Raw genomic sequence first — 13,652 nt, forward strand, 5'->3', positions numbered from 1 at the left:
AGCTAATGTGCTCTAAATCTCAGGCTTTATAGTAAACATCTGGGGACATCTGAACAAGGCTCTCAATGCAGAATAGATTTGATTTAGGGGGTCATGTTTCAGCAGGAAGAGCTCGAGAAGCTGCAAAGAGAGACACAATCTGGTTACCACAGAGGAACAGCAAAACAACAGCACTGAATCATTCAGAAGGTATTTTGCTGTTTTGTTTGGGACAGTGCCAAGTGTGTGTATGTGTGTGGTATCAGGGGTTGAGTGTGTGTGTGTGTGTGCACATGTGTGTGCATGTTTGTGAATATGACAATAGACAGGATCTTTTGTGATACTTTTTGTATATCTGGACAATAACACAGTTCAGAGATGTTATAAATTGCACAAGACCCTCCTGTGTCAAGACTGGAGTCAGGGGAATAGAAAGACAGACACGCAAAAATACAGACACAGTCCCTATTGAACCTTTTTACCAACCTACTCCGACGCAAGAGTTCATTCATTAAATTCATTCATGAGCCATACAACCAGCTGGAGACTCTCTGATTGATGATAACATTTCCTCTTCCAGAATTATCCTCTTCCTCTTCCACTGTTAACCTATCCAGCAACCGCAAGAGAGCGCTTACACCAGATGCGTCCCCAGAAAGCAGTAACCCATCTCACACTATGCTCATGATGGCTGGGAGACAATAAACAATTATAAACCAGTACATGTATACAACCAGTTCTTTCCCTCAAGAGGGTGTCAAAAAACTAAGCCCACAAAGTGCACTATTGGCAGTAAGAGGCGCCGACAATAGGCTAGAATCAGCAAAATAGACATTGGGGAAAATTTACTGCTGAAAGAAAAGCCTTGTGACAAATCACATTCCAGAGACTCATTTATGTGAAAGGCAAAAACTGGCAGACTCTCTATACTCCACACCTGCAAGAATGATGTAACCTCAGACAGACAATATAGTTGACAGACAATGGACATAGCTAATGTAACTTATTAGCAGATAGGGGAGGGCTGACAACTCTAGGGTTCTGGACTTTACTTTATAGAATGTGGACCATGCCAAGTTATGATCCTCCTCATCCACTTGACAAACAATGATGTCATTCTTTTCATACTCTAAACTAGATTGAGGAAGTATAATTTGTGAACCGCAACAAGTTTCTTATTTTTCACAAACTGAAGACCGGGTGAGTGCCAGGGAAAATACATGAAGGAGGTTGAATAAGATTTGGCCTCAATAGAGTGAATATCCCTGCTATAAATAAAGTTATAGCTTATTACTTTTATCAGTGCCGTGAGGCAAATGCCAGCATTTTATCTGATTATGGATTGGTGCCAACCCAGCTCTGTTGCTTCCCTACAGTGTTCGATCTTATCTGTATCTTTTAGCTTTTAGCACGGGAAGGAAACAATACGGTAGATGTTTTGGATCATATGTGTGGTTTGAGCTTCTGCTTTCCACACCAACCCTGTCCCAGCCCTGTTGGTGTAAATAGGAGAGGTGCTGATGCAGCTAAAGAGGACTATATCGTTTCCCCTAAACCATTGGTCTAAGCAGCAAGGTTTGACCTGGGGAATTGGTGACACGCAATGGATGATCAAGGTCAATTCAAGGTCAATTCCGAGGGGTCAAGCGTAAGGGTGAGGTTGGGATGTGTATCTCACAGCTTCATTTCCATCTAGTGTGTCCTGATGCTGATGTCAGACATTGGTCAGGTAGCGGCCTTGTTGGCAATTCAAGGGAGAGTGTATGACGCTGTTCTTACCTGAGAGTGGAGCTGTTGGTTGCATCTTGTTGTCAATTGTCCTCCCTACCTGCGGAGGGCAGCAAAACGCCTGTCAGCATTTAGTTGGCCGCAAAGCAAAAAGTATAGCTCCTCCCACAACCCCGGTGTACTTGGCCACACAGCATAAACATTAGCACCATTTGTCAGTGGTGAAATGGATTTCGTTTATATTTTGGAGGATGTATTGTGAGTCGTTAATGCTCATAGGTAAATATAGTTACGTCGCTAACTATCTGCACCAGCCGTTAACTTATCCCATTGATTATTTCAGCTCCTAAAGCAACTCTCTGTTTAGCTGGCTAGCCAACATCAGCTTTCCACTTCTCTTTGTTATGATGCGGTTAGCTAACCATACTGTACTAGTTAATGTTAGACTATCTGGCTGGTTCACATGGGTGTATTTTCCTGCTCCATATTGACTATAAATAGTAATATTTATGTTTCCTAAATTAGAATCTGTTGACACATTTAGTCACTTATGTTCTATTAGTTAATATGTTGTGTGGGGTGGCCCTGGCCATACTAGCTAGCCAGCTTAGAGTGCTAGCTGCGGTAGCTACATGCAACATTAGCTCGCTGGCCGTTCAACAGGTTACTACGCAACGAGACACCGGCTTGCCAACTAATCTGATAACGTTAGCTAGCTAGCTACAGCACCAGACAGACTGATCAATCAAAGGTTTGCTAGCTTGTTTGAGAATACTTTGCAAATGAGTTAAGATAGTTAGAACCTCCCAAGAAATGAGCGAATTTTGCAACCGTTACAGTACAAAGTTAGCTAGCACAAGCTAGCGTTACTGAAGGCACTGTATACGTTCTATTTCATATTATAATTCAGCAGGTAGTTGCGCATGTGTTACTTTCAATAGCTCTCACGTTGAACTGTATTCACATATACATTTGCTTTTATTTTAAGCTTTAAAATAACAAGACAGCTGTCACCGGCCTTACTTGCACATCCGACCATGGTCGCCTTCTAAACGGGTGCAGCAGTTACGGAGTCGAACTGACAACCGTCTGTGGACCTCACCGGGCCGCCAATACTAGCAAAAGGTAGCTAGACTGTTTAGTTCTAGTAACGTGTCAAAGATTAGGTATCTCGGGTTTATATTTTATAATTGTAGATAATATATTGCAAAGCTACATCTACATTCTTGACAAATACATTTACTTGTGACAGTTATTGAGTAGTCGGTAGGAGCCTGATGCTTTGCCAAGCAGTGCTGTACAGTGAAGTTCTTTAACACAGCACTTAACACTCAAATAGTTCAAACTGATGTCTACTTGCGGATACCATTCTAGTGGGCTACGTCCTTCAGACTTAGCCCTGACCCCTGATTTGTATTCTGATCAAGCAATCAATTATAGTACATGATCAATGTTATTAATTGAATATTATTGACTGAGGTTTTGTGCATGGTGCTGTCTCGTGTGCTTTTAGAGTGTCTCCCTCCCTAGCGTTGATCATGCATCTGTAAGACACGCCCCCCCTCCATCCAGCGCTCCCTATGGATTCTAGCGATGACCTAGCGCTGGATATCATTGTCACCAATGTTGTGGCAACGTTCCGGACAAGGTGTCACCTCAACCTGCGAACCATTGCCCTGGAGGGGGTAAACGTCATCTACAAGCCGGAAGTAGGGGTGAGAGGACGCGTGTGTGTGTGTGTGAATGTGGTGTGTGTGTATACATGTATGTGTCTCTAACTCTCTCATCTTTGGTTTGTGTTTAGAAAGTCCTGATCAAGCTCCGTAAGCCCAGAATCACTGCCTCGATCTGGTCCTCAGGGAAGATCATCTGCACTGGGGCTACCAGGTGCACCCACACACCCGCTGGGTCTCGCTCACTTGTCACAACCTCCCTTGTCTGTCTTGTATACTCATCTGCTTCCCTCTGTCTGTTGTTTAGTGAGGATGAGTCAAAGGTTGGTGCCCGCAGATTAGCACGCATTCTGCAAAAACTGGGCTTTAAGGTGAGGAAACATACCGACGGAACATGCTAGAAGTTGCATTTATTGTTTGAAAGTTAGTGGTTGGATTTGACGTGTGTGTGTGTGTAGGTGAGGTTTTCTGACTACAAGGTAGTGAACGTGCTGGCGGTGTGCTCCATGCCCTTCTCCATCCGCCTCATCGACTTCACCAAAAATAATCGTCCCATTGCCAGGTAACAAACACACACACACACTCGCTGCCCAGGGGCCGGTTCCATAACAACATTGCAAGTTTACCAAACAAGCCAGGTTTAGTCAGTAAGGATCAACATTGGAAAACAGTCAGTGTACAATGTGGAACAAAAATGCTGACTTAACACATGCTATTGGTGTAATAAGGATGACCTCTAGTGGTGAGAGCTGGTTATGTCTCGACAGTAGATTTCCTGGCCCAGAAAGTCGATTCTATAGCTCATGGCAACACCTCCCACTTAATGGCAGCGACAACCGTGATTGAGTTTTGATTGAAAGGGCCATTGGATTGACAGTATGTAGCCACTGTGTGCACGTGTTGAACGTCGCTCGCGTCTGGGTTTTCAGTTACGAGCCAGAGCTCCACCCGGCTGCCACGTACAGGATCAAACACCTGAAGGCCACCGTGCAGGTCTTCTCCACTGGCAGCCTTACAATCACAGGTAACAATACAGACCTGCTGGGTGTCACTGGTGCTGTTGGCCTCGGGCACACCACAACAACCAAAGCGGTGAAACGAATGCCATTATTATTGACAGTGTTATTGATGGTAAGCCCTCCAGGAATGTTGTTTTCACGTTCTTCCCGCGCTCAGCAGTGAGTTCCCTCCTCAGGCAAGCCTAAGGCAGCCTTGACAAAACAAGTCTGTTTGGAAACGGACGTGGGGGGAAAAGTTTCTGACCTGTTTCTCTCGTTCCGCTGTCCTTTCCGTTGCTGCTGTAGGACCAAATGTGCAGAGTGTGGCCACAGCGGTGGAGGAGATCTACCCACTGCTGTTTGAGTGTCAGAAGCCCCTCCGGAAATGAGACGAGGACGCGAAAGGGACCAGTGGAGAAGCACTTTTTAATCTGTGGATTTGTGCGACTTTTGTTGTTTTATTCGGTCCACCCAGAAACGGCGACGAGTCTGTGACCTCCCAGTTGGCTGGATTTGACCTGGAAACTCTTCCCCTTAAATTCACCCCGTCACAAAGCTTGTGTAGTATCTGTCTTGACATCGTGGGGTGTGTGACACTTGGTCTTTTACACTTTCACCCCTGATCTCTGCTATAGTCTCAGATGTCTCCACCGACCACGCCCGTAGAGACAGCTGCATCGACTTTTGATTGAAACTCGTTGGGCAAGTCTCTAACCGAAATCTCGTTGAGGGATATTTTCCGATTTTCTTAATGTCACAGGTTTTTCATTTTTATGCATGCCATGATAAATGGACAGGCCACCAGTCTTACATTTTGAGCGCGAATCTAGGTAAACCATCAGAGAGACGCCACCCATATTTCAGCCCCATTTTCTTTTAAATGTCCGTTTTTGCCATGCTGAATATTGCCATGCTTTGGTTTTAACCTTGTATTCTTGTCCCGTCCCTGTTTGAACTGAGGCCGAAGACGCTGCTAACCGTCCAGTGAGGTGTTCCGAAAAGCATGATCGTTTGTCGGGAGTGTTAACGAATCGGTTCTCTTACTTTGTCTTCATTTGTACTCGTATGGCTGAAGAAGAACTTGTGTAACGTTAAGGTGAGGAACAGCCACGGGAAGAAAACAAAACAATTACGATTTGATGACGCAAATGGTTTGAGCTGTTGAGGCGGTCCCACCCATCGGTGTGTGTGGATAGCAGCTACTCTCACCTTCACGTGAAGGCGTGAGGACCCCGCCTGGCGTCGACCTGGTTCTTATCAATGCGGGGGTAAACCCCCAGTAAAAGCCTGTCACACTTGAACGACCCTGTTCAACCGAGGAAGTGTGACGCATCTGTTTGTGTCGAATGTTCAAACTTTTGTATTTTATAATGAAAACAGAAATCGAAATAAACGAGGCTGTCGTAGACGTGCTTAATCTTGTGTTCTTTGGTCATGGGAGAAAGTCAGTTCACGCATGTACAGTTTATTGCTTCATATTGTATGCATGTGCCAGTCGTAGCTGTAGGGTCACAAGTGTTGTCAGGTCAGTGAAGTGACCGGGGGCTGTCCGCACGCTAGAATCACACCATGTTAGGTGACAAGTTTGGTGACAATGTTAATATCTCAGACCCACATCACATTTAGTCATTGAGCAGACGCTCTTATCCAGAGCATCACTGATTGCCACAGTGATGTGGCAGTTGGTAAGTACCACTTACCAACTTACCAACTGAACTTAGTTCCCACTTTGCCACAAGCCCCAAGTAGATCTGCCCATGTAGAAGAAACACTACAATGTATGTTCACTGTGTACCATCTTGCTTACCCTTATCCAGCCCAGTGAAATGAACACAATTATATGAGGTTTTAAAGTGTGGTTGATTAATGATTGTCAGTCAGGTACAAAGCCCCTCCAGACTGTGAGATTTACTAACAGGATCAGTTAAAAGTCCTTGATGTGTCTGCATTCCCTGGATGAACCACTAAAGACCACCACTGCCGTCCATCATCTGATGTACACTGTCATGGAGTCAATTGGTTCAGCAGTTTGATTCGTCTAAAGGAGGGGTCAGAGGTCACTTTCGGTCATTCTGGAAATGAACTCATCCCTGAAGTGGAGGTGGACATTGTGCCTGTGAGATGTGGTTATGTATGGAGAGGAGGAGACCAAGTGATTTAAAGGACACTAATTCTCCAATTATAGGAAGGAAGCCCTCCACATCACAGTAGATTGATATATATATATATTCCTGGTTTTGCTGAACTCCCTTGTTTCTTCTGTTTTGTTTGTTCCCTTTCATTCACAAACGTCTCTCCATCTGTTTACCCCTCCCTTCGTTCTGTTCATCTGGGTCTTGTGCATGGAAGAAGGCAGTGTGTGGTCCAAGGGATAGGTCAGGTCGAACGTTAAAAGTCAAGGATCGGCTGACAGTCATGGCCTTCTAGGTTTGTCCCCGGCGGCAGAAAGTCCCTTTCAGCGGCTTTCTGGGAAGAGAGCACAAAGGAACGTTACAAGGAATTCTGCCCCCAAAATTCCAAACTACACTTAGTGTAGGTGGCTAAAAACATCTGTTTATTTTCATGCCGAGTACCTGACTGCTGACATGCTAAAATGCAGACATGTTAGTTTAGCTCATCTGGTTTTGTTTGTGTTACCCACGAATATCCTCGTTAGCATTTCCATGACATAGGTAAGCACCAGAATTTGAGTTGGTGCTCTGAGTTGTGGGTGTGTGTTTATTTAGGTAAGTAACGTGTCGGGGTTATTTGGTAAGAAGGAGGAGGTGGAACGTACTTCATGGCCAGCTCTTTAGAGATCTGCTCCAGCGTGCGTCCCTTGGTCTCCGGGACGAAGAGGATGACGAAGATCAGGAGGACAAAGCTCATGATGGCGTAGAGGAACATCACGTTGGGGACACCAATCGTCTCTGGAGGAGAAGGGAGGATTCTAAACGTCTTCTCAACACCTGCCCTCAAAATCCCCCACGTATAAGTGTTCATAATGAATGTTTTTTTTTTTTATCATACAATTTAAAATCCTACAATACAAAGACACACACACATTTGTTTTCCTTATGACAGCAGTCCTCCTTTTAGGCACCGTCAAAACGGTCAAAGTGGTGTAATTGGAGGACGACACGGCTACGGCAGTGCATTTCCCGACCATGGATGGGTGACAATCCTTGTTTTGTTCCGTCACTGCCATTCCTCTCCCACACAAACGAGGCCCGTTACCTGTGATTCTGAGGAAGGTCATGGAGATGAGCAGGTTGGTGGCCCAGTTCACAGCCGACACCACAGACACAGCCTTGCCTCGCACTCCAGTGGGGAAGATCTCACTCAGGACCACGTACACCACTAGGAACACACAGCCCCCGTTGAGTAAGCCCTCAACATTAACAGCTCAGCACAGGTGTCGGGGTCTGCAGCAAGGATGTGATGTTCCAGATATGGCTTGCTCGTCTTGTTGTGTGTGTGTGTGTGCGTGCGCGCGCGCGTGTGTGTATGCATACTTACTCGGTCCGAGACTGAATGAGAAAGCTGCCACATACACCAGTAGGCTGATCAGAGACACCCACTTTAGAGAGGGTGACATGTCCACAGAACTCCTCTGGTCCTCCAAAGCAATCCCATGTCCGTCTACGCTCGTCCTCAAAGCCCCCATCACCAACTCAGCACTCTCAGAGCTACTGCTATTCCACTGGCTCTCACTGGGGAACGGAGTGGTCATAGGAAAATAGTCCAACCCCGGAGAGGTATGGTTTGAGTCCCACCCCTTGTTGGTAATATTCAGTCCAGAGGGGCTCTGACATAGGCTGGTGAGATGGGTGTGGCTGTGCAGGGTCAGCACCCCCAGTGTGATCAGCGACAACGCCATGAAGACGGCACCCACACACAAGAAGATCTTGGGTCCCAAACGATCCACCAATAGGACGGCTGGAATGGTGCCAGCCACTTTGACCACACCGAACCCTATGGACGCGAAGGTCGCCGCGTCATCGCTGTGGAAACCCACGCTGCGGAGGAGGGGCGAGGCGTAGGACAGGATGTTGGGCTGCCCCGTCGTCTGTTGTAGAAACACCAAGGCGACCCCCGTTAGCAACCGCGAGCGCAGGTTAGCCTTGGTGCTAAAGAGCTCGAGGAACCCGTGCTCCGATTCCTCCTTAAGCCCCGCCTGGATGTCCCTGAGCTCCGCCTCCATCTCCTCCACGGCCCCGCACCTCAGTCTAGTCAGCACTGCCCTGGCCGCCTTGCAGTCTCCCCGAGCGACCAGGAAGCGCGGGCTGGGCGGGAGGAGCAGCAGCGAGGCGCCCTGCAGGAGGGCGGCGGGCAGGACCAGGCCGAAGGTGAACCTCCAGCCCTGAGGCACCGACGAGAAGCCGTAGCTGCACCCGAAGCCCAGCAGCACGCCCAGCACCACCATCAACTCGTACAGCGTCACCAGCAGGCCCCGCCTCTCCCGCGGCGCGATCTCCGCGATGTACAGGCACGCGGCCGTGCCCGACAGCGCCGTCCCCATGCCCACCACCGCCCGGCCCAGGGTCAGGACGCCGAGCGACGTGGTGGCTAGCAGCGCCACCGTCCCGCCCACCACCAGGCCGACGGACAGGAGCATGGAGCGGCGGCGGCCGTAGCGGTCCAGGAAGAAGCCCCCGACCAGGGACATGAGCAGGGCCCCCAGCAGCAGGGAGCTGACCAGCAGCTCCTGCTCCAGGCAGGTGAGGGCCAGCAGGCTGCGCAGCTGCAGGAGAGCACCGGAGGTCAGGCCCATCTCATAGCCCAGCATGAGGCCACTGAGGGAGGCCGTGGCCGCCGCCAGCACCACCAGCCAGCTGCAGCCTGGGGGGGGGGGGGGGGGAGATTCAGGTTCACAGTGGGGGATGGAGAAAACCCATTGTGCTTTTTATTATATGTTGTATTCATGCGTAATGATAATATTATATATAAATAATAAATATAATGAACACTTATTGTTGTAAAACACAATAATTTTACACTGTAAGGCTTTAACGCTGTCTGGTTTACCCAGTCCCAATATACTACTGTATAGAGGGTTTATTATGTTAAATGTTGCAATGTAGATCTTTTTTTTTTTTTTATCAATGTCAGTCAGGAGAGCGTAATATTCAAATGACTAAATGAAAATGGAACAGGTTTGCTTCTTCTGCTTTATTTTCTTGGTTGTTCCATGGTGGGGGGGAACACCATTCTGGGTGAGGCTGTAGTCCAACCAAGCCATACCCTGCCAACATCCATGGTTGCACAAATTTATCTCAGTTATTGTAGTAGTCTGTAACTGTGTGTGCGTGTGTGAGAGAAAGATATACTGTTCTTGCCTACCTGGCATTACTGATTTTGCTATCTCTAGCTCACCAATACATTACTATGTTATGACCCTGAAACCTTGTCAGATCAAACACACACACACATACACTTTACTAACTCCAACACTAACTCCAAGCCAGGAGATTACCACGACTGCATCCATTTGAATATTTGATATACTTATGCAACATATAGCCACTTGACTTGTTGCATGAAGGTCAAGATGAACCAGCATAATGGTTAATATGTCTGAAACTTATTTCCATTACTGATGATTAACGCTGTGACAGTGTTTTGAATGGCACTCAATATGTTTTTGTTTTCGCAAATGGGTAAGCAGCCATGAAGTCCACTAGTTAAACAAGAGCGGTGCTGATGAAGGTTCATGTGTGACCATGCTGAAGAGGCTATATTAACTCCACAGGGTGAATAGCCTACTTCCCCCTGCTCCCTCTCAGCATTTGGGAGGGGTTTCAGGGGAGGGTTACGCTCATCGGTCAAGCCTGAACAGTTCCTGTTCATTTCCATCTCGAGGGGCGGAACTTCCTGGCGCTTGTGTACACTTCCTCACCTTCTATTGGTTCCTGGCTGGCTTGATCCTCTGCTCGTATTTATGTTAATCATGGTTTATTGTTGACACTAGGTCACCAGAGATGATTGCTGACTGAAGTGCAGAAGGTTAACTTTTAATGGTCAATCAATACTTGGTCTTGTAGATGCTGGGGTTAAAGAAAAGCGAGTCTTTAACTGGGACTGTGGCTCTACCTGCACTGCTGGGTGGAGCTTCCCTCTGGGGCTGGTCAGCAGGGGTCCCTCGCGAGGATGGGTTGACCTGGTGGTCGAGGGTCATGCTGTGGGTCTCCGTAGGGTGATCCATCGCCTTACACCAGTGAGTGACTGTAGGGGAGAAGGAGGGAGATAGTTTCAGGTCGAAAGAGAGAGATAAACCACTAACAAAGTCACATCAGTAAGAACGCAAGAACAACAGGTAAAACAGGCTATCCTATGCAAACTATTGAAGCCTCATTACTAATAAAATGTAGAACAACAATGCAGGACAAGTATAGACAACCGCTGTGCTCAACCGCGCTGCAGTTCACGACAGACGGCCGCAACAATAAGCATCAGCAGACTTTCCAAAAGTCCACCAAGGTCATTCCTAGTCTGCAGTCTGATGCATGCAGCCTTTCAACTGACCAAAATAGAAAAGCGAGAACAACGAAAATGTGGGGAGAAGCTCCTTTGACTTTTTGACAAAACGCCTCTCTAGTAGACTAATGATTTTCATATGTTAAGTTAACCATATAGTCATGACATTAAATGTTAGTTCGTTGTACAGGCTACCCATTGATGACATTCCAACAAGTTGTTTCAAGTCAGATCGGAAGAAAGAAAACAGCCTAGGACCAGGATTGGGAAACCCTGGCCTATGGGAACAGTGTAATTCACATGACAGCTGTACGTAGACCTATATTTAGCCATTTAAATTATTTACCTGAATAGCTTCGAATCTTTTTATAGTTATCTTGCTCCGTCCATTCGCTCTTCTTCTCAATAACATTAGAGTTCTTGATATCAAAACTTGCAACACTCTCGTGTTAGCCCACGTTCCTTGTTTTTGCTCAGCAGTACTTGGTAAACTCCACCCATCTGAATAAAACACGCCAATAGAAAGCGTTCACCGTGTGCAGTTGAACATAGAGGGGTGTCATCAGGGCGAAGCCGTTTTGAAGGTGTTTTTGATATTTCTGACTCTGCAAACAGTTAGTCCATTGGACTTTGTTCCTATTTCCTTACACAATGCATTACACTTCATGACATCTAATCATTCCTAATCGAATAGAGACTGATAGAGAAAAGGATGAACAGGTTTGTTTGAAACTTTGTGCTTTTTCAGTTTTCATTTGGGACAGCCTGGCTTCACATCATAGCGTTTTGCTGAACAGTCACTTCCTGCGGACTCGGCCCGATGCCTTCCTTTATTCTGTTGGTTCACATTGTCACATTACTATGACAACACAGATAAGGGTTCTATTCCCACGCTAATTTAGCCTCAATTGGTTTCTTGGACTGCGCATTTTGACCAGTTAGTGCGGTGTGATTTCATGTAATATGATACAGACTTTATAGAGGCTTCCTGGAATCAAAAGGACAGGTGTGTACATAGGTGTCTGTGTGGTAGTCCTGAGGGCGTTGTCTGTTACATAACAAACCCAGTGAAACACTGCCCTTGTGAACTCTACATGACTGATTGAGATGAACTCCTAATAAACAGAATGACAATCATCGTTTCATATTTTCTGACTTTTTTGTTTGCATTTCCATGTAATAAGGTCAGTCAGTCATGTGAGTCATCGATTCTTCATGACTGGCGTGGCTCGGGCAGAAGTCTGTCAGTGTGTCACGACAATGCAAAACTCTTGACAACTAAATGTGAACACAGTGGCCTGCTCGACATGTCAACTAACACAATAAGTTAGCATCTCACTACCAATTGGAACATTTCATGATAACCCCTCTCGTCAAACATTGCATCACTAGCCAACTTGTTAGGTTAACATGTGTTTTCTCAATATATGTTTTTGACACACACTGAAAAGTATTATTTACACTGTGTTAGTTGCTGTCATTGTCTTTTGACAAATACAGTATGAACTCTTTCCAAATTAATTTGACTTTGGGTTCCAAAAGTTGGTGCACGCTACTTTTTGAAAGTCGGTGTGCTTTCATTTTATTGATCGATGGCAATCGACGAGAGGCTGACACAAACATTTCTAAAGTTGAGGGTCAGGACGAAAACATTTGGGGTTCGAGCTGTCAGGGGCATATTTCAGGGAACTCTCCGGAAGCCGCTCCAGGACGGTCTTGGTTGTGTTGTGAGGCCAGCCTGCGCTCCAGTCTGAGCTCATGAGATCTCTGAAGCCCTTCTGATCAAGACTCTCTCTGTACTTTGCTCCTTTCTATCATTCCCTCAGCCCTGATTTGTCTCGCAGTGTGCAGCTGACAAGGCATCCCACCCCACAGCTTGATGCTAACACCTCTGGTCTTCACCATGGAGATGGTGTTGGCTAGGTGACAAGAGGTATCGGGTTTCCTCCACACATGACACTTGGCATTTAGCCAAAGGAGTTCAATCTTCATTTCATCAGACCAGAGAATCTATTGTCTTATTCTGAATCTTGTCACCACTGGATTCTTGGTCACCATCTCTTACATTTACATTAGCATTTACTCTTACCAAAGGTCTTCTCACCTGATTGTTCAGTTTGGGTAGACAGAACAAGGACAAGGTGAATGGGTGCTTTCCAAATGCAATGGATCATACAGTGTATGGCCGACACCATACTACCCTGAAGTTACAGTAGTTGAACATAGAGGGCCCTCTTATCAAAATAACAAAACAACTCACATGAAGCAATGGTGCTCTCTGCTGGTCAGTACATGTCTCACGTGCCAAAATGAAAACATTTATTTAGCAGTTGAGTGGGGTCAAGGGGTAGCCTATAGGATGATAGAGTATAATCAACCTAGCTGCCCATCAGGAAGGGAGGTTTTATAACTGAGTTTGGCAGTGAGAGCACGGGTGAACTCATGCATTAATCTTGTTTATTTTCTAAATAAGATTTAGTGTGGACTGTTCCAAGTTGCCTGGCCAGTGTGCCCACAGAGCTCTTTGGCCCACCCAACATGGCCTCTGCAGTGACACACACATACCTGTTTTTTCTAATTCCAAGTGTAAACATTCTCTCACATTACCACTTATTCACCAGCTGGGGGCAATGATGCACCAGGACCTTAACATGGTACATTCCGGCATAACCTGCTGCACACTGTATTAGAGAGGAAGAAGAGTACAGCTAGGATCAATACTTATGTCCTGCCAACAGAACACCAATGGAAACTATCTGGATGATGACACCAGAGTAGACATTCAATCGACAGAATGATATGCTTTAGAACAAATCCA

The 13,652-nt window shown here is 46.3% G+C and overlaps 2 protein-coding genes across 3 annotated transcripts; one reads left to right on the forward strand and one right to left on the reverse strand.

Moving 5' to 3' along the window:
- The first annotated feature begins 1,876 nt into the window (after positions 1–1,876).
- On the forward strand, positions 1,877–5,784 carry tbpl1 (TBP-like 1). Of its 2 annotated transcripts, XM_067241278.1 has the most exons (8): positions 1,877–1,986; positions 2,696–2,832; positions 3,221–3,422; positions 3,512–3,594; positions 3,688–3,751; positions 3,839–3,942; positions 4,310–4,404; positions 4,685–5,784. In XM_067241278.1, the coding sequence occupies exons 3-8, from the start codon at positions 3,288–3,290 to the stop codon at positions 4,765–4,767; spliced, it is 564 nt and encodes a 187-aa protein (XP_067097379.1). In that variant the 5' UTR covers positions 1,877–1,986; positions 2,696–2,832; positions 3,221–3,287; the 3' UTR covers positions 4,768–5,784. The 2 variants fall into 2 exon arrangements, with proteins under 2 accessions (XP_067097379.1, XP_067097378.1); XM_067241277.1 differs by having other exon boundaries at positions 1,884–1,986; positions 4,310–5,784.
- Positions 5,777–11,297, reverse strand: slc2a12 (solute carrier family 2 member 12). The gene is made up of 6 exons (XM_067241270.1): positions 11,181–11,297; positions 10,451–10,582; positions 7,877–9,199; positions 7,595–7,717; positions 7,155–7,287; positions 5,777–6,844 (listed from the first exon to the last, which is right to left on the reverse strand). Exons 2-6 carry the CDS (start codon positions 10,560–10,562, stop codon positions 6,802–6,804), a joined length of 1,734 nt encoding a protein of 577 aa, XP_067097371.1. The 5' UTR covers positions 10,563–10,582; positions 11,181–11,297; the 3' UTR covers positions 5,777–6,801.
- Positions 11,298–13,652: the final 2,355 nt, after the last annotated feature.

Source organism: Osmerus mordax, chromosome 8, assembly GCF_038355195.1.
Source record: "Osmerus mordax isolate fOsmMor3 chromosome 8, fOsmMor3.pri, whole genome shotgun sequence".
NCBI classification, from domain to species: domain Eukaryota; kingdom Metazoa; phylum Chordata; class Actinopteri; order Osmeriformes; family Osmeridae; genus Osmerus; species Osmerus mordax.